Source organism: Phaethon aethereus, assembly GCF_964289735.1.
Source record: "Phaethon aethereus genome assembly, chromosome: W".
NCBI classification, from domain to species: domain Eukaryota; kingdom Metazoa; phylum Chordata; class Aves; order Phaethontiformes; family Phaethontidae; genus Phaethon; species Phaethon aethereus.
Window position 1 is genome coordinate 40,617,708 of NC_138581.1, and position 25,597 is coordinate 40,643,304.

Sequence of the window (25,597 nt, forward strand, 5' to 3'; positions counted from 1 at the left end):
CCATTTCCTCTCGTCCTATCACTAGTTAGTTGGGAGAAGAGACCAACACCCTCGTCACCACAACCCCCTTTCAGGTAGTTGTAGAGAGTGATAAGGTCTCCCCTCAGCCTCCTCTTCTCCAGACTAAACAACCCCAGTTCCCTCAGATGCTCCCCATAAGACTTGTGCTCCAGACCCCTCACCACCTTCTTGCCCTTCTCTGGACACGCTCCAGCACCTCAACATCCTTCTTGTAGTGAGGGGTCCAAAAGTGAACACAGTATTCAAGGTGCGGCCTCACCAGTGCCGAGTACAGGGGCACGATCACTTCCCTACTCCTGCTGGCCACACTATTTCTGATACAGGCCAGGACGCTGTTGGCCTTCCTGGCCACCTGGGCACACTGCTGGCTCATTTTCAGCCGGCTGTCAACCAGCACCCCCAGGTCCCTTTCCGCCGGGCTGCTCTCCAGCCACTCCTCCCCAAGCCTGTAGCATTGCATGGGGTTGTTGTGGCCAAAGTGCAGGACCCTGCACTTGGCCTTATTAAACCTCATACAGTTGGCCTCTGCCCATCGATCCAGCCTGTCCAGATCCCTCTGCAGAGCCCTCCTACCCTCCAGCAGATCAACACTCCCACCCAGATCATCTATAAAGATATTGAATAAGACTGGCCCCAGAACCGAGCCCTGGGGAACACCACTTGTGACTGGCTGCCAGCCGGATTTAATGCCATTCACCACAACTCTCTGGGCTCAGCCATCCAGCCAGTTCTTTACTCAGCGAAGAGTAAACCTGTCTAAGCCACGAGCTGCCAGTTTCTCCAGGAGAATGCTGTGGGAGACGCTGTCAAAGGCTTTACTAAAGTCCAGGTAGACAACGTCCACAGCCTTTCCCTCATCCACTAGGCGGGTCACCTGGTCATAGAAGGAGATCAGGTTGGTCAAGCAGGACCTGCCTTTCATGAACCCGTGCTGGCTGGGCCTGATCCCTTGGTTGTCCTGCAGATGCCCTGTGAGCACCCTCAAGATGAACCGCTCCATAATCTTCCCCAGTACGGAGGTCAGGCTGACAGGCCTGTAGTTCTCCGGATCCTCCTTCTGGCCCTTCTTGTAGATGGGTGTCACATTGGGAAGCCTCCATTCGTGAGGGACCTCCCCTGTTAACCAGGACTGCTGATAAATGATGGAGAGTGGCTTGGCAAGCTCCTCCGCCAGCTCTCTCGGTACTCTTGGGTGGATCCCATCAGGCCCCATAGACTTGTGGGTGTCCAGGTGGCTTAACAGGTCCTTAACTGCTTAACTGCTTCCTTCTGGATTATGGGCAGGTTATTGTGCTCTCCATCCCCATCTTCCAGTTCAGGGGGCTGAATACCCTGCGGATACCTGGACTGGCTATTAAAGACTGAGGCAAAGAAGGCATTAAGTACCTCAGCCTTGTCCTCATCCTTGGAGACAATGTTCCCGGCCATATCCAGTAAGGGATGGAAATTCTCCTTGCCTCTCTTTTTGTTGTTAATATATTTGTAGAAGCATTTTTTATTATCCTTTATAACTGTGGCCAGACTGAGCTCTAGCTGGGCTTTTCCTTTCTAATTTTGTCCCTGCTTGACCTAACGAGATCCTTGTACTCTTCGTGAGTTGCCTGCCCCTTCTTCCAGAGGTGATAAACTCTCCTCTTTTCCCTGAGTCCCAGCAAAATCTCCCTGTTCATCCAGGCCGGTTGCCTTCCCCGCCAGCTCTTCTTACAGCACATGGGGACTGCCTGCTCCTGCGCCTTTAAGATAAAAAGCAAAATGTTTGTCATTTTGAAGTACACCCCAATGAAGCCAGTGAAACTGTGCTGGTGTATATCGGAAATGGATGTTTTTGTATAAGAACCCTTTGTGATTCTATATTTGCAGACATGACTGTGGAGACAAGCAACCACTCAAATATTTGTGTTTGCAACTTTACCAATATTTTGGGATGTGACTTTAATTATTCAGCTCCTGTCACATCTTATCAATTGCTACAATCTAATTATATATCCTATCAAGATTTACTGCCTACCCCTATTGGGATGAATCTCACATTGTTGAGAAAACTGTTACAACATGATGACCTGAGTCAACTACTAGAACACATCCGAAACAATGGACACAACACTCTGATCACTGTTCACCATGATGCAGAAGAAATACACCGTGTCTTGGAAAGGGTGAAGAAAGATGGGGAACATCACTGCTGGGACACTCTATTTGTATGGTCTCCAACAGCAACAGGAATTCTGAACTGGATGCTACATCCCATCGTAATTCTATTGACTCCTGTTATACTATGTTTATTGTCAATCATTATCCTATACATCAAAACTTGGCAAATGGCACACCAAATTATGTTAGTGCAAAAACCTCCTCACACGTATAATGTTGTTTAATCTCATCTAATGAAATCTTCACCGACTACAAAGGTTCACCTTACATAAATTTCCCCTCCCCCCCAAAATTACAATTGGAATGTAATATTACTCTACTTATAGTCACAGAGGCAAGAGGCGATCACACCACCACTCTGTGAGAAAGAGATGGATTGACTTTAGTCACAGGGTGGATTGTGGTGGTGCACTCCCCCCCTTTGCCTTGTACCTGGGCTGCTCTAAGTTGCCTGACAAGCCTTGGCCTCTGAACAAAGGGTTTGGCGGTTGAGAGTCCCTCAGCCGTACCAAGTACTCTTGTGTAGCCAAGGAGGAGAATGGCACTGAGTGCATCAGGAACCCATCGCCTAAACAAGGTACAGAACGAGAACGGAACTGATCCCTGAGCAGTACAGCAAAATTTTATCAACAGCATAATTTCAAATCACCTGTTTAAAATCAATAATTTACAGTAAGATACTCTAAGTACATCTATTTTTAAAACCTGAAACCTGGTCTATGATACTCCAGTCTATTGCTATATGGCAAACAGAATGAAATGGAACAGTGTTCACCTGCCTCTCTCTCTTCCTAGATGACAATAGTTGAAGAGCACCATGTTAATTATTATCGGGTTGGAATTACCACACTTCAAAGTGCACACAATAGTGTGAAAACTACTAAAAATAATTTTCTGGAGCATTGCAGAGCACTGACACATTCACATTGTCTAACTCTCCTTAAAATAAATGTTAAGGTCCATAACGTAGTTTTAATAGCCACTGATGAATTAAGGTTCTTGTTCAGAAAGCCTACCTCAATAGCATCGTTCCCTTGGAGCACAGAAACAGACTGAAGACTCCAAACGCCTTGGTACAGCATTAGCAGAGCAGCAGCACACACTGCAGTCTTTAGACAGGTGCAGTGTTCCTTTCTTGCACTAGAAGCAGTGCCAAGTGGAGAGGGGAGCAGCTCCATTGTTTTGGCAACAGTCAACACTTCCTTGTTTTACTTAGCAACAACTAGGACTCCCAAGAGCTGCTCTCCAAATCTTTTTTTCTTTGAAATGGTTAGCAGAGAGATCCTCAGCCACCCACAACAGGGCTAGGAGGAGGGCTTCTGCAGCCTTCCTGTATACTTGCTGTAAGTCTGTGTCATTTCTCCACATGAATGTAATGTATTTGTAATAGTTTTTCCATTAATAGCTGTTATGATTAATAGACCAAATTGAAAATAATCAACAACCTGTGTAAAAACTGCAATGTTATAAATGCATGGTATGTTTATAATCTAATAAAGTCAGAGGAAATCCTCTGGCTGAAAGGAAAGCTTGAGTAAGGAATATACCTTGATTGCTGTTTATACTCCTCTTCTCACATGCATGGTGTGTATAAGGAAAATAAGTGATTTGAATCTGATACCAACTTTATGCTATATCTGGCAGATGCATAGTTGAAGGCTATTGCTGATAACTTCAGTGAAGAAATGGCACTGGGAATGTTTATTAATTGATTACTTTTAAGATTCAAACCTTTATTATAGCATACTTAATTAATCTTTAATTTTGTTTACATTATTTAAAAAAATAAGCTGGTTCTTAATTTCTTTGTAAACCCCTTCTGTAGACTGAGTACAACCATATGTTTGGGTCAATGCCTAGATAATGGTGACACTGTTCAATTTAGGTCTGATTACTTTGTATGCCTTACTAATCACCAACCTCCAGAGGAGGGATTGATAAGAGGGACTTCAAGAAGACATCGTGTTACAAGGAAGATAACAAGGATGGAAGAATGCCACTGGCATGAAGTCAGCAAAATCCACAGTAACTGGGGTAAAGGTAAAGGCAGCAGAGGGAGATCACGACCACCAACTCAATTGAGGGTCTATGCAAATTGCCCCCCCACCCCACCTGTAAAGAGCATACGTGCTGATTTACATGGCAAGCAAAGCTAATTTAAATGTAACAAACCAATAGCAAGCAATATGGTAATCACTAACCAATGAATGTAAATTTGGGTGGGTTTTCCATTGTTTTTGCTAATTGCGTAACAGGATAAATACATTGTAATTCCTTCATGTGTTGTGCTAGCTTTGTAGAATTACCACCTAGCACCCATCTTTGTGCAAATATGAAATAAATATATATCTATCTCAGCTCTGTGTGTAAGATTGGCCTATTGCACACTGGGTACTGGACCCCATTTGTGGGACAACACTTCCACCGGGGAAAAATCAATTTACTTCTCAAGTAAAACAGTGAAACTGTGTACAAAACACTGTCAATGTGCAAAGTAATTAATAGAAAAAAGAAAAATATTTCTGATAGTTTCAATTAGAATCATGTATGTTTTAGTTGTAGATACAGCTGTAACAAAATTTTCATACAGAAATAATATTTTTAAAACCTAACTGTCCCTTTAATTTTAAGAGGTTTTACTGACTATCAAATGATAAAAACAGAAAAAACAAAAGATAACTGCTTCTATCAATATTACAAAATCACACAAAATCACAGAATCATTAAGGTTGGAAAAGACCTTTAAGATCATCAAGTCCAACCATCAACCCAACACCACCATATATTAAAATATTATATACAATAATAATTTGAATTATTTTCGTTAAGAGAAGATGGGTAAGGAGAGGGGAAAATAAAACAAATAAGAAATATATTCAAATTCTCTGAACCACATAACTGCATCTTTTCTCCTGCATTGCCACACGGTTGGATTGGAAACGAAAAATAAATTATGGACAAATACATTCAACATATGCAATCAAATACTGGAAAAGAACATCAGTCATAAATGCTTATTGAACCAACTGAGATTATCACATGTCTATACTAATCTTGTACTGGGTCTGGTTGGGATGGAGCTAACTTTCTTCATAGTAGCCTGTATGTTGCTGTGTCTTAGATTTGTGACTAAAAGAGTGTTGATAACACACCAATGTTTTGGATATTGCTGAACAGTGCTTGCACAGTGTCAAGGCCTTCTTTCTCACTCTGCCCCCTCAGAGAGTAGGCTGGGGTAAGCAAGAGATTGGGAGGGGGCACAACCAGGACAGGTGACCCAAAGTGACTAAAGAAATATTCCATACTATATAAAGTCATGTTAATCAATAAAAGCTGGGGGGGTGTGATGGACTAAGGCAGACTTGTGCGGACTTGTCTCAAACATCACCCGTGGAACCCACATTTTCACCCACATCCTGTCTTAGAGATCGCTTCCAGCTGCCGATGCACCCAGAGCCAGTCACGTGTGGTGGGAGGGGACAGAGGCGTGTGCTATCCAGGGCACCTCGTGCCGTTTCAGCAGCAGCAGCAGCAGCAGCAGCAGCAGCAGCAGGGCGGCCCTGTGAGATGTTGCTCTGATCCATGGTGGCGACTATCCTCTGCTTAAAAAAATCTATCTTCTCTCTCTCTCCCCCCTGCCCCCCCTTTCTTTGCCAATAAAGCTTGGAGCCTTCCCAACTGATATATAACCTCGTTTGTGTTTTAATCTCGACCAGGGTGATCATATTGAATTCTAAAGGTCCAGGATCTTCCAGCTCCTTACAGGGGGGGTGTCCTGGTTTTGGCTGGGATAGAGTTAATTTTCTTCCTGATAGCTGGTACAGTGCTGTGTTTTGGATTTGGGATGAAAATAATGTTGATAACATACTTATGTTTTCAGTTGTTGCTGAGCAGTCAAGGACTGTCTGGCTTCCCATGCTCTGGCCAGCCAGCGAGCAGGCTGGGGGTGCACAGGAAGCTGGGAGGGGACACAGCCGGGACAGCTGACCCAGGCTGGCCAAAGAGATATTCTATACCGTACAATGTCATGCTCAGTATATAAACTGGGGGAGTTGTCCAGGGAGGTGCCGTGGCTCAGGAACTAACAGGGCATCAGGCAGCAGGTGGTGAGCAGTTGTGCTGTGCATCATTTGTTTTGTGTATTCTTTTATCACTGTTATTATTATTTTTCTCCCCCTCTCCTATTAAACTGTCTTTATCTCAGCCCAAAAGTTCTACCTTTTTTTTGTCAATTCTCTCCCCATCCTGCTGGGGGGTGAGAGGGTGAGTGAACAGCTGTGTGGATGTTTTAGCTACCTGCCTGGTTAAACCACAAGTTTTTCCAAGGTAGCTGTTGCTTGGAGATTGGCTGGGCATCAGTCTGTTGGTGGGAGGTGGTGATTGACTGTCTTTGCATCACTTGCTTTTTTCTCTTTTTTCCTTCGCTTATTAAACTGTCTTTATCTCAACCCATGTGTTTTTCTTGCTTTTGCCCTTCTGATTCTCTCCCCCATCCTGCTGAGAGGGAGTGACTGAGTGACTGGGTGGGGACTTAGCTGCTGGCAGGGCTTGAGAGGTTGGAGATAAACATAAATTTGATCAGAGTGCACTAGACTGAATTTATAGTTGTTAGACCTGTTTATCTGTTACTTGCTGCTGCTGTCTGCAATTTTGACTTGTTTGTTCATGACACTGGTTTATTTGTTCCCTCACCTGCTCTGTAGTGTGCTCCCACTCTTGCCGTGCATCAAAATCCAGGGTTTGTTAATGGCTGCTTTCAGCTTTTGCTGTTTGCTATGCTGTTTATCACTTTGTTCTGCTTTGCTTGTGAATTGGGTTTGCGTGGCAAGGTTTCAGTAGTGGTGGGAGTTGCAGGGGTGGCTTCTGCAAGAAGTTGCTAGAAGCTTCCCCTATAACTGATAGAGCCAGTGCTAGCTGGCTCCAAGACGGACCCACTGCTGGCCAAGGCCAAGTCAGTGACAGTGGTAGCACCTCTGTGATAACATATTTAAAGGAGGAAAAAAACTGGCACGCAGCATTTGCAGCCAGAGAGAGGAGTGAGAATATGTGAAAACAACTCTGCAGACACTAAGGTCAGTGAAGAAGGAGGGGGAGGAGGTGCTCCAGGTGCCAGAGCAGAGACTCCCCTGCAGCCCATTGTGAAGACCATGGTGAGGAAGGCTGTCCCCCTCCACGGTGGAGCTCATATCCACCTGCAGCCTGTGGAGGAACCCACGCTGGAGCAGGTGGACGCCCAAAGGAGGCTGTGACCCCGTGGGGAGCCTGTGCTGGAGCAAGCAATACAATATCTAAACAATAGCATGTTTTAAAAATGAAAAGCAAGAAACAATTTGTCAAACTAATTAAATGGAGATTAAATAACTGCTATCTTCAACTACTCCTTTTCATGGAATCGTAGAATCATTGAGGTTGGAAAAGACCTTTAAGATCATCAAGTCCAACCGTCAACCGGACACCTCCATGCCCACTAAACCATGTCCCAAAGTGCCACGTCTATACATTTTTTGAACACCTCCAGTATTCATGCAACTTTCCTTATTTAAGCCCACTGATTTCGCTCCTTAATCAGCACAAAGAGAGAGCAAAAAACTAGTGATTTCTAGAATCTAGATGAGATGAAAATGCAGATAAAAGAATCATTCATGTGCATTAAGCATTCTAAGCCTGCCAAATTTAAACTTTATATCTGCACCTAATAAAATACCATAGCATCCATGAAAATAGAAAACAGAGAGCAGAGTAGTTGTTGCCCTCTCTCAACTGTGCAAACTAGTTGACTAAGCAAAAGCATGACTGAATTGGCAATTTAAAAAAGACAGTTCAAATTTAAATATAGTTTTAAAATATAAAACCTAAGTATAGCCAGTGGACTATAACTGAAAAGTGTCATTAAAATAATTTTAATAAGCTGCTGAGCAGTCTTTAGTTTCACATTAACAGCAAATCAAATGCACATGCTACTATAAATAAGTCACCTAAATTACTAAAAAAAAAACCCCAACAAAAAAACCCTGCATAAGGGTTCCAAACAGATCTTTAAAACAATAAATAGGAGTACTGCATAGCAGAGTAGCAAAACAATTACTTTTTTATTGCAACCTACACAATAGAAACTATTTCTAATTAAGTATTATTTAATATCCTTTTTTCTTGGCCAAATCAGTAATCAAAGCCTTTTGACTTTTAATTAAAGAAAAAAAAATATTCTGCTGCTTAGTCTATTTTGTCTCTATTTCATTTTCTTACCTTTTTTGTTTTCTCTAAAAGAACTACTTTAAGTTGATTAATTTTCTGACAAACAAGTATTTCTTGTTCTTTTAATTTTTTTTTCCTTTTTTCATAATGCTAAATCTTCTTCCTACTATAAATTAAGTTGTTCCATTCTAATCTACACGGTCTCAAATTAAATTTATCCATGACTAGATTGCATCGTTTTACCTGACTAGGGAGGGAAGGAACCAAGGAGGGAACAAGAGCTCCCATATTACTTGTACAGACCATACAGTCACACAGTTGCATCTTCAGTGCTCAAGTAAGGAGGGACTGAAACTCTAATGGGGTTGAGTCCTGTACACCTAAGAGCTTTCTTACAAAGCACTAGAGAGCTTGACTTTTCCATGGTAACCTGTCACTCTCTTATTTATCTGCAGCATAGCACCAGAGTGCTGCACCCAGTAGCATGCAATAGGTTCAAAGCACCCAGCAAGTAATAAACATTCTGTGCTTCTGCGGCAGACATGTCCAAGGTTTCTAGACAACAGGATCTCCAACCGTTCCCCAGGGTGCCCAGAAATCCTGTGCAAATGTTCAAGCTCCTCAGCATTTCAAACAGAGAACATACCTAAAAAATTTTTATGTATGCTAATACTAATAAAATGCAATTTAGTCTTTGGTAAAACGTATTTTAAAATTTCATGAGCTACTTTCCTAGGGTGAGCGTCTGCCAATTAACCTGTGTTAGTAACTCAAAACAGCCCCAATAATTATGTAGTGCCTGTAGTATTACTACTAAAAATCACTAAACTTGCTGTTTTGTCATCCTGATTCAAATATTTTCATTATATTTTCCTATCAAATTCAGAAAAATTAGCTCATAAATATAAGCATACACTATACCCAACCATAGAAGTCTGAAAAATCTTAAAGATCCCAGAAAATAAGATTGTTAAAATAATAGTGGAAATGCTTATTTTGATTTATTAACCTGTGTGTTTCCTAAAAGTAAGCAGTGTTCCTGAAGATATTATTTGACTGCTTGGTTATGTTTTGAAACTGCAACTTTCTTCAGGATATGTTTATTAAAAATTTTGTTTCTGCCTTTAAGGAAAGTGGCATCTCTCTGAGATAAACTTCTGTGATAATCTGTGATAATAAACAATTTTTGTGACTCTGAAAGTTAAAAGGTAAACAGAAAGGAAAGACCTTTTTCCTCACATGTGTACTACAGTATGTGTAATCCAGGCTGTGTGCACTAGCAAAGTCTACAGTACTAAGAAAACAGAAAAGTAGATTATCGTTCTATTTCCTGGCTTTAGACCCACGTGACATATTTGCATTCAGCCTTCTAAACTTATCATAAGGAAACCCTCATATGGTAAGACATTGCTACATACATATTATCTCTGAAATGTATTCTTTCAATCACAAATTATTATCTTTTCAAATATACCTTAAAAACAAACAAACAACAACAAAAAACTTATGAAGACAGAAGGCAGGGGAAAATAGCAATTAAAAAAGGACATTAACCATTATCATAAACTGTTTTAGCACGATCACTATACAGTTCATCCACAAGCCATCATGGATATAATACACTTATTTGAAAGACAGCACCTGATGTAATGAGTAGTAATGTAAATGAGTCTTTCAAGTTTATGTAGCAGAAAAATATCTGTTCCTATTCAATGCTAACTGTCAGTGTCTCTCTCACAGGTATGTTGAGTCCATGCTCTCATCTATAGTAACTATATATATAACTAATATAGTACTAATTAAGGCAGATGAGCAACAAAATGCTTTTTACAGAGTTTAAAGGGGGGGGAGGAGGGAAATAGCACTTCTCAAAAAATAATTGCTTCTAAAATTGTTTATATTTTGCAGGTGTCACATTACCATTTAATGAATAAATACAGTAATCTTTTTCAGTAATCAAAATTACCAAGTAATACACTGTAGTACACAATATAGTTTAGTTGTTTAGTTGTTTAGTTATTTCTTTTCCCCTTGATTTTATTTTCTAAGAACACATGAGATCTAAATAGGCACTTCTCATCAAACATTGATCCAACAGTTAAAGAAATGAGTAAATACAACAACATTTATGAGGATAGTGAAAATCACTAATGCTATTAATTGCTTTGATTTGTATGCCATTATTTTCTTAACAAATAGAGTCAGGCTAAAATGCATTCTACCACAACAGAATGCTTGGTCTTTAATTATATTTTTCCCCATCTTGCTTACAATACTTTTCTGGGATTTCCCATAAGGAATATTCTACATTTTTATATAGCAAATATGGGTTTTTTGCTTCAGTCTTTCTTATATATTATGATCTGGCAGAAGTGTTTCAATTAATTTGATCTTCAGAATAATTTATAAACAGCATAAGATAACTTTTATTTAAGTATCCTTAAATCAAGTCAAACACAAAAACCCTAGTAAAAACATATAAATGATACTTACAATAATACTATAATGTTTTATAAATAGGTTTTAAACTTATTCTTGTTGGAAGAATATGCTTAAAGATAAATCTACTTCTTGACTGGCAGCATGTAGAACAATTCATTTTTGATAAAAACCTAAAAGAAATGCCATTCAGCTCTCATTAGAACTGTGCTAAGTATGAAATGGGCTGATTTTGTAAGTTAAGTGGCTCAGAGTTTAGCTACAAATGTTTGAAAAAGCAAAACAGAAATCATCAGTATTATAAGTGAAAATGTTATTTTATAATTTCTCTGGAAAGGGAATTATCATCATGTTTCTGTCTCATATTTCAGTCATATGATTGATAGTAGCAGGGATATATACTGTGATATTTTGAGAGGGTTTTTTTTATTATTTTTGAAAGAAAAATTTACTTTCCCTTTGACACACACTGAGTTAAGCAGCTCCAGAACAGAGTCAAGATGGAGAAGAAACAACAAAAAGGAAATAATGTACCCCAAAAGTGTAAGGCCTGATCATCTTCAATATTACAGAGAAAGCAGTCAAGACAATTAATAATGTTTTAATATATAGAACTCCATCTTCTCTCCCTTGATCATCTGAGATATCAATGGATTTCTCTGAAACACACTGCAAACATACCCGAACTTCTGTATTGGCTATGCAAGTATCTTAAAATTTCATGGAGGACTTAAGATGCATAGATTGCCATGATTCATTGCCACTAAAATTCATTGCCATTATTAAACACCACTATATATTTAACCTGCTAACAGTTCAAGTGATCAAAATTACAATACTGAAAATAAATATTTTCCTTACCTGTGTATACAGTTTTTAGATTCAAGATATGCCATACCAGAAGCAGCATCTAATGAAAATTTCACTAACTGTTTGGTTTTTAGCTCATCCTTTTTTTTTCTTAGAAAGGACAGGAAATCTCCTCCTAGAGAGACAGACAGACAATGAGACAAGAGAGAGAAATGTCAGTATTGTATCTATTATTAAGGATGCAAGACCAAAAAAAATGTAGCTATCAGCTATTCTCAACCTATCAGTATGAGGTTAATTTAAGAAAAATGGAATGCACTATCACCAGATGTGATTTCCCTAAGCTCCCTTAAACATTAAGTGCTTAAAAGTGAAAACTGCAGAAAACATGACAGAAGCAAAACATGTTGTTATATCAAAAATCTTCACTAGTATACATTAAATACACATTTATATGAAAAGTATTGACAAAAACAACTAATAATTTGTGATAAATGTAATTCTCTAATTACAGAATGGTTGCTGGAAGGGTCTATTAAAATTGTGAATAAAGTAATTAGTTTCTACTTGTAGGTTTTGATACATTACAATACATTTGTAATTGATCATTTGTAGTGGTGTTTCTCAAACTCCACACTGAAGCCTTTGGAAAGGTTACAAAGTGTTTTACTTCTTGGGCAATATTAACTGCCTATTTCATGCTGGAAATTAAAGGCAAACAATTATTACTGGGGCTTAAGAGCCTTGGAGGAACTAAGTTGCTACCATCTTGTCTGAGGAGGGGAAGGTGCCAGCATAAAGGATTCCCAAAGGGAATCTGCATTTGCAAGTTTCAGAAAAAGTGATTTAGGATAAACATGGGAGACATTGTATAAACACTGCAATGCCAAAAAATCACAGTATAGCTTTCCATGTCACAATAATTACTTGGTAATTTATAGCCAGTCATTGCTCCAGGTTTTGTTTCTTGGCATTTTGCACTGAACTGACTACAACAATTCTCTCTCACAAGTAATACTCTGTGACACAATCTGAGAGGTTATTGACCCAGTCTGGTAACTGACAAAAAGCAGATATAGCTAGAGAGAAGGAAGATGACCACTCCATTGAAATAGGTGTCATTTCTTCCACATGTAAACAGAATTATTTTGATTACAGCAGACAGTTAAAAATCATTTTAAGTAATCCCTCCTCCACACACACAAGCAATATTACATTCAGAGCTGACTAAAATTATTGTTTATATACTGAGCACTCACTGCTCAGTACATAGAAATAATCTTTTAATAAGTATGATTATACATCTATATGAATGTGAAATTCTTCCAGTGTTGACAAATTGTGACACTGCTTGTATGGGAACAGTAAATCAAGGGAGCTTACAAAAAACCCCTGTAAGGTCATCCTAAAAAAAACCTAATCAGAATAAACTAGGCTTCAATATTGAAAATCACATCACATAAGTGCATTAATCATATGCTGTAGGGTGCCTGAATTTTGGTACCATGAGACAGGGACACCTCAGGGCCCTGTCAGAACCACGCTCCAGGCCATCAGAGCAATAATTGCCTTGCAAGCCTTGCCTTGCAAGGACTTTTAATTGAAAAATTGTATATAATCTTATAAATTCCTTTCTAATATGCTTAAGCAAGCAGATGAAGATCCTAATTTTCATTGGCTCATTTTTGAACAGGATGGAAAGGTTCTCATTTTCTTATATTACAGTGTCAAATTGGCAGAGTATGAGCCTGTAACTTCCCAATACAAGCATAGCATCAGAATGTGATTTAGACTTACTAATTTATCTTCAGTGCTTGACATGCACTGCATTAATTTCTAGATTTTTGAGCAAAAATAGCACAGTATACCTCAGTTGTATGCAGTATATTTTATGTTTATCATCAAAACATAGTTTTGTAATTCTAATGTCTCAAAAACACAATAGGGAAAAAGTCACCAAGGACATGTTTTTAGCAGTTCTGTTTACTGGTATTTGTTACTGAATAAAGGTAATGAAAATGTCTTTTAAATACTCTGTTCAACTGTGATTTGAAAGCACTGTTAGTTACAGATGAAATAAAAAAAGTTATTTTTATCATATACTGTACCAAATATATTTTGTCATTTCAGGTTAAATCTGATTATCCTCATCACTGTAACACAAATATAAGCTTAACTGTCTGTCCTTTAACAAAATTACTCTTACTAGCAAATTTTGACTTTTACAGTCTATTGTGGACAATGTTTCATCTATTCATCTTCACAAGAAACCATCCACAGGAATATCTTCAAAACTAAGTTAAGAGGATTTCACTACAAGCCCTTCAGTATAGAACTCTAGCTACATGATATCTTTATATGCTTTTTAAAACAAGTTTTACTATAAAAGCAGTAATTTGCTATTTGCAGCATATAGTGTCAAAACATAATCTCAGATTTCATAGCTGTTAATAAAAATGAATAAACAGACCAATTAGACTATGAAACAATTGAATCAAAATAAGATTATTTCATAATACAAAGTAGTGCTTTCTCTTACATGCGGAATTCCCATTGTATTCTAAATTGCTACCTGTTATTCCAGTTAATGGCACACAACACTACTAGAAAATGAAACCTGCTCCAACAGCTATAACTGCTACAGAAATAATTAAACCATTATAGCATCACTACAAGCAGAAATCAACTAGCAGTTTGGGGTTTACAAAAGGATAAATATCAGGACTGGAGTGTCTGCCTAATACAACAGGATTATTTTATTAAGTAGATAAAGTGTAGCACACAAGCAGGAAGCTCCTTGAGAGCAGCCTGCTATAATTGGATTCATCCAAAAACAGCCTTTCATGTATTTCACTGTGAAATATGTACCTTTATGTACAGAAGTTTTAAGAGAGCAAAAATACCACATCAGCATCTCCTTGTTATGCCCATACTTTATAGCATAAAGTTTATGCTATACTTTATGTAATATTTTTTCACAATACAACAGTTCACTTAATGTGGAAAGCAAAAAGGATCTACTGTTTTCCAAGAGCAAAAACCTTTCTGTGATGAATGAGAACACAACAAAAAACAAGAAACAGAAATGAAATATGTTAAAACAGTTTACAAAATATTTAATTATGGTAATCTCTAACTTAAGGCATTTATGATCAACTGTAAATATGTACTTCAGTGTTCTCTTGAGCTGGTGCCTAAAATGGTACCTATCTACTTCTTCTAGACAGTCTTGGCATTATTCTAATACCAGTATTTATACTGAACACAATTAAAATATAGTTATGAAATTATGATGAGAAATATATTTATATATTCAAATATATATAAATAAAAAGTGGGAGAATTATTTTTTTAAAATAACAAACATATTAAGCAGAAATTTGTTTAAAGAGTCCACTTCATTCCTCTTATAGATGGTAATCACTTGGACTCATGCCAGCATGTTTCTGGCAGTACCATTGAACATCACCTAACACAGATGAGCTCCAGGATTCAATATTCATACCTGTTTGATAAGCTTTAATAATAATATTGAAATGATTTTTATATGCACTTTTAAGTATTTATAAATCTGAGAATTCATATAGACTGTCTGAAGTAAAGAAATTCACATTTTCTTTATTGCCTTGTACCTTAAAACATTATGTATTATCAACAGAATACACCCAAACACAGCTACTTTAAACTATGCATTTTAAATATTAAAAATGCATCTGTAGCAATTCTAGAAAATACTTTTAAAAAAAGTAAGCAGCTATTTGGCAATCAATAAAAATTTAAGGCTTTAGAAATTGCTGAAGTTGTCACTTTCCTCAACACAGTTAATTTTCACTTTTCAAGTAATGAATCATTTGTGTGTAATGCAATACTTGCAGAGATTTTTTTTTTAACATAACTAAGTAGTAACAGAAACTGTAAATAAACCCCCATTTTTTCAGTTACCTACAGAGGTAAATAATTGTACTACTGTTGCAAAACCCAGTTAAAACTTAACTTCTGCTAAGCAAACCAAAGTTGCTCTAATAATGTAAAGTTTTCCAATAGTAATATTAACATTGGTATTTGTCGTGGTTTAGCCCCAGCCGGCAACTAAGCACCACGCAGCCGCTCGCTCACTCTCCCTCCCACAGTGGGACGGGGAAGAGAATTGGGGAAAAAAAACCTGGTGGGTTGAGATAAACACGGTTTAATAGGACAGAAAGAAAGAAGGAAACAACAATGATAATACCAACAAAGGAATGTACAAGAACAAGTGATGCCCAATACAGCAATTGCTCACCACCCCGTGATCGACAGCCCGTCCCCGAGCAGCGATTTCCGCCCCCCGGCCAACTCCAGTTTATGTACTGGGCATGACGTCGGATGGTAGGGAATATCTCTTTGGCCAGCCTGGGTCAGCTGTCCCGGCTGTGTCCCCTCCCAGCTTCCCGTGCACCCCAGCCTGCTCGCTGGCAGGCCAGCACAAGAAGCTGGACTGTCCTTGACGGCTCAGCAACAACCCAAAACATCAGCACATTATCAACAGTTTCTCATCCCAAATCCAAAACACAGTCTCACACTAGCTTCTGTGAAGGAAACCAGCTCTATCCTGGCTGAAACCAGGACAGTATTAATGAAGTATGAATGGAAATCATGCTTGTAAAAGCAAAAGATGGAAGAGATCAAGAGCTGAAAGAATGGCATGCACTGAGAGCCATGGACATGATTACAGCAATAAAACAAGTAAACACTGAGAAGATATTGCTTGCTCCAGGACCACAGTGCAGCTGACTTAGCAGAAAACTTGTGATAAGACCACAACACAGATGACTCATCAGCACAAGATCTGCACGCCAATAAAATTGGATGACAACAAGGTTACAACACATTATATGTGCTGTTGCTCTTCCTGTTAACAGGAAGATGTACTGTAGACATAATATATTCAAAATGAGGAAAATATTGACAATGGTCAGCAACCTTGCCTAAGATTTAAGGCAGGTCAGATAAGCCAGAGCTGAAGCCAATGATCCCACCACAGCAATTACTGACTCCCAAAGGGCATAAAGGCCTGTCCAAAAACTGGTCTGTCATCACTAGTTAAGAGGAACCCAGAAATCATAGCAAGAACTCAATAGCCAGCATCTTTGTCCTCTGTGAATATGAGAGCAATATGTAGAACAATTTTTTTTAGTCTAAAGAAAAGCAATGAACATTTGTCTCTAAATGAAGACACACTAATATTTTTGTTTAAAAGTTGGTTTTAGGCAAAGCAAAAAGTAATAAAATGAAGAAATACCAACGAAAAAACCTAAGGAAACAAGACTGCATACAAAAGTTCTTGCAGCTATCAAAATGCTTTGGCTAAATATTTATATTTGGTTGGTTTCATTTAAATTTCCAAAATACTGTCTATTTGTTTTGTCTGCTTGCTGATGGATGAAATATACATTTATTTTTGTACAATCTTGACACAAAAAATAGATTTGTTAAAGCCTAAAATATCTGAAAAGGTAAAAATCAAATTCTATTCTCAAATATTACAATAAAAAAAGACTGTGTAGCACGGCTTTGGTTTTGTTCCATCAGAAAGAGAAGCTCTAAGCTGAAAGGAATTTTTAATCATCATCATCTGTTCCCTAACAGAGGAATCTGACTTTTCTCCCTGTTCTCTTAATATAGAATCATAGAATCATAGAATAATTAAGGTTGGAAAAGACCTCTAAGATCATCAAGTCCAACCATCAACCCAACACCACCATGCCCACTAAACCATGTCCCGAAGTGCCACGCCCACACGTTTTTTGAACACCTCCAGTGATGGTGACTCCACCACTTCCCTGGGCAGCCTGTTCCAATGTCTGACCACTCTTTCAGTAAAGACATTTTTCCTAATATCCAATCTAAACCTCCCCTGGTGCAACTTGAGGCCATTTCCTCTTGTCCTATCGCTAGTTACTTGGGAGAAGAGACCAACACTGTGGTGGTGCATTTCTTCCCCCTCCTTGCACCTGGAGCTCTCAATAAGCCTTGGCTTTGGAACAGAGTTTGGCGGTTGAGAGCCCCTTGGCCGTGCCAAGTACTCCTGCGTAGCTACGGTAGAGGACAGTACTGACCATCTCAGGACTATCAGTTGTGGGGGTAATCCTCCTCTGATAGCCCTGGAACATATTTTTGTCCAATTATGACTTGATGAGAATTCTTGCAATTACCGACAAATGATTTGTGGCAAGGATGGAAATTTACTGATGCCTAAAGTCAATCATCTCCCAGGCCTATAAACAGTGGTCCCAAGTGAGACCCTTTGAGCTCTCCTGGACTGCAGTGGGCTGTGATCAGCACCTCCCTCTGAGTGGGACGCCTCTCAGAGTCCGTGAACCCTCAAGTTCGTGATCAACTCAGAGGCTCAGCTGTTCACCCGTCAAGCGATGCAAAGCATTCGCTGTGAGCATTTGAATGAATTCTAAGGGGATATTTAAAAGGTACCTTTGTACATATCTATCTCTTTTCTCTACATCTCTTTATGTGCCTAATCTTAGTAAGTTTTAGGTTGATTATGCTGCTAAGTTTTATATGATTTGATACTGTGATTTATCTCAATATCATTAGTGAATTTGATCGCTGTTATTTTGTATTAGATTGTTGCCATCCTAAAGTTACACCAAGCACAAATATATCACCACACCAGAATCCCCGATACCCTACCCCTTTAGTCATAAACCATTGACAGTCTGGGATGAGGAGTGGATTCAGCCGCACCTAGACTCCTCTCTGAGAAGGAGTTTAGAAAGCAAGGGGGTTCACTCTGAACCTCGTGACTCAACAGGAGGGTCTCCCCTACTTTCTCTCCTCAGTATACATATAAATCACATTAACCCAATTTGATCCACGAGCAAACCATCCCTATTTGGTTGTAACTTGGTTTCTCTTTGTATACCTTTTTCATGTCACATAAGTAATAGAGTGAACCTTGCCATCGAATTCTGTTAAGTCGCACCTTTTTACAAATTTATATTAAAATCATTCGCTTTCTGATATCTTTGGCGGTGATTCTTTAAGTGGCCTAAATTACTCATTCGCAACACCCACCTCATTACAGCCTCCTTTCAGGTAGTTGTAGTGAGTGATAAGGTCTCCCCTCAGCCTCCTCTTCTCCAGACTAAACAACCCCAGTTCCCTCAGCTGCTCCTCATCAGACTTGTGCTCCACACCCCTCACCAGCTCCGTTGCCATTCTTTGGACACGCTCCAGCAACTCAATGCCCTTCTTGTAGTGAGGGGCCCAAAAGTGAACACAGTATTCAAGCTGCGGCCTCACCAGTGCCAAGTACAGGGGCACGATCACTTCCCTACTCCTGCTGGCCACACTATTTCTGATACAGGCCAGGACGCTGTTGGCCTTCTTGGCCACCTGGGCACACTGCTGGCTCATGTTCAGCCGGCTGTCAACCAGCACCCCCAGGTCCCTTTCCGCCAGGCTGCTCTCCAGCCACTCCTCCCCAAGCCTGTAGCGTTGCATGGGGTTGTTGTGACCCAAGTGCAGGACCTGGCACTTGGCCTTACTAAACCTCATACAATTGATCTCAGACCATCCATCCAGCCTGTCCAGATCTCTCTGCAGAGCCCTCCTACCCTCCAGCAGATCAACACTCCTGCCCAATTTGCAAATTTACTGAGGGAGCACTTAATGAATTCTGTTTTTGAATGCTTGACTTTGCAAAATGAAAGTTCTTTTAAAAATTTTCTAGGGATGTAATTTTAACTATGTTAATTATAAGAACACTTAAATACACAGCAACCTGTAAGAGATAATAGGCTATCTGCTTGTATTTAAACAAACAGTCCAACAGGTAAAAGGAGTAGTTCATGAAACGTGTAACTGCAATCTTACTTATACCACATTGAATCAACAGTTGGAATTTATGAAAATGTTTGCATCTGCTGTCATTAGACAAATCCTTCTAGAGAGAACTGATACAGGCTTAACTAAGGTGCATATTTTGACAGCCGGTATAGATTTTCTTTGCTGAAGGTATGGAGGCACCTTAGAAGGTTTTATAGTATATACTTTTGAAAGTATTTGCATGAAGTGGTAACTCCACAAGATTATACAACTAAATTCAAAATTCTCCACTCAAGAACACACAATTCATGAACATGCAAAGTTCCTTCCTCTACCTTAAGTCCTTTTAGGGCAAGCTGAAATTCAAGTAAATTGAAATGAAGTAGGAGAAGAAAGAGTTCTGTGGCTTGGGATTAATTTTACATCTGAAAGACTTCATTTGATTTTTATTAGCTGTTCCCTAAACCTAGGGGAAAAAAAAAACATTGAGAATTTAGAGGGTCTCTTGCAATTTGATTTTGATTGCGTGGGAGATTGCATGATATGTTATGAGCAAGTGAAAACAGAATTAAATGATCCTCATGGTTTCAGTTAATTAAACCCCCTCATTCTGACAGCAGAAATACCATAGTAAGGATCATGATCAGTGAGAAAAGTTGTGGCTAGGAAATAATAGTGAAGAAGGGTGAGACGGAAGGGTGTTCTAGCTGCTGCTTTTCCATAAAAGGATACAGGGCTCATTCTGAAAGGAGAAAAGAGAGGGAATGATGTTTAGAACACTGACCAAGGGTTTCTTGGTAGTAGGTAACCACTAACACCTACTGAGATATTTATCTGTGGTATATGTGTCACAAGAAATAAGAAACAATTGGTAGAACACTCTCTTTTGTAGTCAAAGAAACAGTTATGCCTCCTTACTCAGACAATGGTGCCAGTTGCTTATCTGGAAAACAGGAGAACACAGCTCTCTTAAAAATATTCCAGTTGATTTTTTTTCTGTATTAAAATGTACTATTTGGTTTTATGTGTTGCTCGATATAGGGTTTTTTAATATGTAAGAAAGAAGTTTATCTTGTGATTGACAACAGGCATATTTTATTAGACAATCATAAAATATTTCTTTGTTAAAATATTTGTTATGATTTCTGAGTCATCAGATGAAATTGTCTTTAATCAATTTACTGGACTCTCTGTCAACTTGATACAAGAATCATGTGTAGCTTAATCTTTGGAACCCCTAAGTCTCTTACTCCTATGTTTTCAATCCAGTGGATAAAACTTCCCAAGTCCAGCTCATCATCAATGGTACCATGATGAAAACATGCTTAGAATAACAAGTACTGTCTTCTCAGGCCTTCTCCTTTCTCAGTCAATTTAAGGGACTGTCTTTTTCATTAAATGTTGTCTCAGAAGCTAGAAGGACTAGAGCGACCTCATACCAACCAACTCTAGAAAAAGATGCCACAGTCTGGTTAAAGAATTTTCTTCCCCTTTCCCCTTGTAGAGATTTCTGCAAGGCCTACAGGACATTACTGAGAAGTGACCTAGACCCTAAACCACCCAGACAAGAGAAGTGAGACAGGATGCATTTTTCCACGCATGCATCTCCTTAAACTAAAGAGAAGTTAAAACACTCATGCACAAATTAGATTAAGATACTTCCTTCATTTTTTGATGGACAGGGAAAAAGATAACATAGTCTTTCTCTATTGGAGTATTTGCCTCAGTCTTCACTGGCAATCTCTCTTCCCACACCTCTCGAGCAGATGTACCACAAGACGGGGACTGGAGAAGCAAAGTCCCTCCCACTGCAAGAGAAGATCAGGTTTGAGACCACCTGAGGAACCTGAACATGCACAAGTCTATGGGACCTGACGAGATACATCCCAGAGTCCTGAGGGAATTGGCTGACGTAGTTGCCAAGCCACTCTCCATGATCCTGCCTGACCAATCTAATGGCCTTCTATGAGGGAGTGACCGCATCAGTGGACAAGGGAAGACCTACGGATGTCGTCTATCTGGACTTCTGTAAGGCCTTTGACATGGTCCCCCACAACATCCTTCTCTCTAAATTGGAGAGAGTTGGATTTGATGGGTGGACTCTTCAGTGGATGAGGAACTGGTTGGATGATCCCATCCTGAGTGTAGTGGTCAACACCTCAATGTCCAGATGGAGATTGGTGATGAGTGGTGTCCCTCAGGGGTCCGTATTGGGACCAGTACTCTAATATCTTCATCAATGACATAGTGGGATCGAGTGCACCCTCAGCAAGTTTGCAGACAACACCAAGCTGAGTGGTGCGGTTGACATGCCTGAGAGATGGGATGCCATCCAGAGGGACCTGGACAAGCCTGAGGAATGGGCCTGTGTGAACCTCATGAGGTTCAACAAGGCCAAGTGCAGAGACCTATAATTGGGTTGAGGCAACCCCCGGTATCAACACAGTCTGAGTTATGAAGGGATCGAGAGCAGCCCTGCCAAGAAGGACTTTGGGGGTACTGGTGGATGAAAAGCTGGACATGAGCCGGCAACGTGCGCTTGCAGCCCAGAAGGCCAACCATCTCCTTGGCTGCATCAAAAGCAGCGTGGCCAGCACGTCGAGGGAGGGGATTCTGCCTCTCTACTCCGCTCTGGTGAGACCCCACCTGGAGTACTGCGTCCAGCTCTGGAGCCCTCAGCACAGGAGGACCTGTTGGAGCGGGTCCAGAGAGGGCCACAAAAATGATCAGAGGGATCACCTCTTCTATGAGGACAGGCTTGAGAGACTTGGGGTTGTTCAGCCTGGAGAAGAGAAGGCTCCAGGGAGACCTTATTGCAGCCTGCCAGGACTTATATGTGGCCTATAGGAAAGATGGGGACAAACGTTTTAGCAGGGCCTGTAGCAATAGGACAAGGGGTAATGGTTTTAAACTAAAAGAGGGCAGATTTAGACTAGATATAAGGAAGAAATTTTTCACAATGAGGGTGATGAGACACTGGCACAGGTTGCCCAGAGAGGTGGTAGATGCCCCATCCCTGGAAACATTCAAGGCCAAGTTGGATGGGGCTCTGAGCAACCTGATCTAGTTGAAGACGTCCCTGCTCATTGCAGGTGTGTTGGACTAGATGACCTTTAAAGGTCCCTTCCAACACAAACTATTCTATGATTCCATCATTCTATGATTCTATGATTCTATGATTCTATGATTCTATGATTCTGTTCTGTGATAGATTGACGCTGAGTGGATGTATGAAGTTAGTTCAACATGGCCAACAGCAATTTTAGAAGAAATTGAAATGTAAGTAAATGATGATTCTTTTTCATTAACACGTATAAGTTTTGATCGACCTTTTCATTTTGGTTATATATCTGCAACATGCTCTGCTACCCTATTTATTATTTTCAGTTATTGTTGCTAGGTCAACTTCCTTGAACTTTCTTCATCAGTGTCATCCTTTCTTTAGGAAGCATGTCATTTTTTATGTTCTGTTAACACACACAGAAAATAAGGCGTCTAGCTATAAAGGATGATTGACAACTTGTTTTATTTTTCTGCTATCTATTAGCAGCATCTGGGCTGTTTCTTGCACTGGGACTGGCTGGGATGGAGTTAACTTTCCTCATAGCAGCCCATATAGCGCTGTGCTTTGCACCTGTGATTAAAATCGTGTTGATAATGCATCAATGTTTTGGCTATTGCTGAGCAGTGCTTGCACAGTATCAAGGTTGTCTCTCCATCCCCCTCCTCCAAAGGCTGGTAGGGTGGGGTGGACAAGAGTCTAGGAGGGGACTTAGCTGGAACAGCTGACTCAAACTGACCAAAGGGATATTCCATACTATATGATGTCATGCTCAGCAATAAAAGCTAAGAGAAAGGAGGAGGAGAGGGGGGGAATTCGTTATTAAGATGTTTGTATTCTGAAGCAACTGCTACATGTACTGAGGCCCTACTTCCCAGGAAGCGGCTGGACATAGCCTGCTGATCGAAAATAGAGAATATATCTCCTTTGGTTTTGCTTTACTTCCCCACCCTGCCTTCTTCCCAGGCTCAACTTCACTCCTGACTCTTCTACCTCCTCCCCCACTGAGCAATTGAGGAGGGATGGGGAATTGGGGTTGTGGTCAGTTCATAACACTTTGTGATGCTCCTGCCTCACAGTTTTCCCCTGCTCCATTGTGGGGTCCCTCCCATGGGCTACAGTCCTTCATGAACTGCTCCAGCATGGGTCCTTTCCATGGGGTACAGTCCTTCAGGAACAGACTGCTCCAGCATGGGTCCCCCACAGGCCGCAGCTCCTGTCAGGAGCCTGCTCCAGTGTGGGCTCTCCACAGGATCACAGAATCACACAGAATCACAGAATCACTAGGTTGGAAAGGACCTTTAAGATCATCAAGTCCAACCATTAATCCAGAACCACCATGTCCCCTAAACCATGTCCTGAAGTGCCACATCCAAACGTTTTTTGAACACTTCCAGGGATGGCGACTCCACCACCTCCCTGGGCAGCCTGTTCCAATGCCTGACCACCCTCTCAGTGAAGAAATTTTTCCTAATATCCAATCTAAACCTCCCCTGGCGCAACTTGAGGCCATTTCCTCTTGTCCTATCACTAGTTACTTGGGAGAAGAGACCAACACCCTCATCGCCACAACCCCCTTTCAGGTAGTTGTAGAGAGCGATAAGGTCTCCCCTCAGCCTCCTCTTCTCCAGACTAAACAACCCCAGTTCCCTCAGCCGCGCCTCATAAGACATGTGCTCCAGACCCCTCACCAGCTTCGTTGCCCTTCTCTGGACACGCTCCAGCACCTCAACATCCTTCTTGTAGTGAGGGGCCCAAAACTGAACACAGTATTCAAGGTGCGGCCTCACCAGTGCCGAGTACAGGGGCACAATCACTTCCCTACTCCTGCTGGCCACACTATTCCTGATACAGGCCAGGACGCTGTTGGCCTTCTTGGCCACCTGGGCACACTGCCGGCTCATATTCAGCCGGCTGTCAACCAGCACCCCCAGGTCCCTTTCCGCCGGGCTGCTCTCCAGCCACTCCTCCCCAAGCCTGTAGCATTGCATGGGGTTGTTGTGGCCAAAGTGCAGGACCCTGCACTTGGCCTTATTAAACCTCATACAGTTGGCCTCTGCCCATCGATCCAGCCTGTCCAGATCCCTCTGCAGAGCCCTCCTACCCTCCAGCAGATCAACACTCCCACTCAGCTTGGTGTCATCTGCAAACTTACTGAGGGAGCACTCAATTCCCTCATCCAGATCATCTATAAAGATATTGAACAAGACTGGTCCCAGAACCGAGCCCTGGGGAACACCACTCGTGACCGGCCGCCAGCCGGATTTAACGCCATTCACCACAACTCTCTGGGCTCGGCCATCCAGCCAGTTCCTCACCCAGCGAAGAGTAAACCCGTCTAAGCCTCGAGCCGCCAGTTTCTCCAGGAGAATGCTGTGGGAGACGCTGTCAAAGGCTTTACTAAAGTCCAGGTAGACAACGTCCACAGCCTTTCCCTCATCCACTAGGCGGGTCACCTGGTCATAGAAGGAGATCAGGTTGGTCAAGCAGGACCTGCCTTTCATGAACCCATGCTGGCTGGGCCTGATCCTTTGGCTGTTCTGCAGATGCCCTGTGAGCACTCTCAAAACCAACCGCTCCATAATCTTCCCTGGAACAGAGGTCAGGCTGACAGGCCTGTAGTTCCCAGGATCCTCCTTCCGGCCTTTCTTGTAGACAGGTGTCACATTGGCAAGCCTCCTTCATGCTGCTCCTGGATGCAGCTTCCTTCAGGGCATGTCCACCTAGTCTGGCATGGGGTCCTCCATAGGCTGCAGGGTGGATATCTGTGCTGATGTGTTACTCCATGGGCTGCAGGGGGACAACCTGCTTCACCATGGCTTTCTCCACAGACTGCAGGGGAAATCTAAGCTCCAGCACCTGGAGCACCTCCTCTCCCTCCTTCACTGACCTTGGTGTCTGCAGGATTGTTTCTCATTTCTCTCACAATTTTCCTCTGCCCTCTGTTTCACTGCTGCTGCACAGCATTTTTACCCTTTCTGAACTATGTTATCACAGAAGCAACACCATCATTGCTGACTGGCTCAGCTTTTGGGCAGTGGCAGGTCCATTTTGGAGCCAGTTGAAACTGTCCATCATGGGGGCAACTCCTTATGGGAA

General features: G+C 40.9%; 1 protein-coding gene across 2 annotated transcripts in view; it reads right to left on the bottom strand.

Moving 5' to 3' along the window:
- Nucleotides 1-25,597, bottom strand: part of LOC309415185 (tyrosine-protein kinase Fer-like) — a gene marked incomplete at both ends in the record, with an annotated part of 295,648 nt that overhangs the window by 59,198 nt on the left and 210,853 nt on the right. For both annotated transcript variants that reach the window (XM_082012627.1, XM_082012626.1), the window contains one exon: nt 11,668-11,791. In XM_082012627.1, coding sequence (XP_081868753.1) covers nt 11,668-11,791 — 124 coding nt within the window. The remainder of the gene's footprint in view (nt 1-11,667; nt 11,792-25,597) is intronic.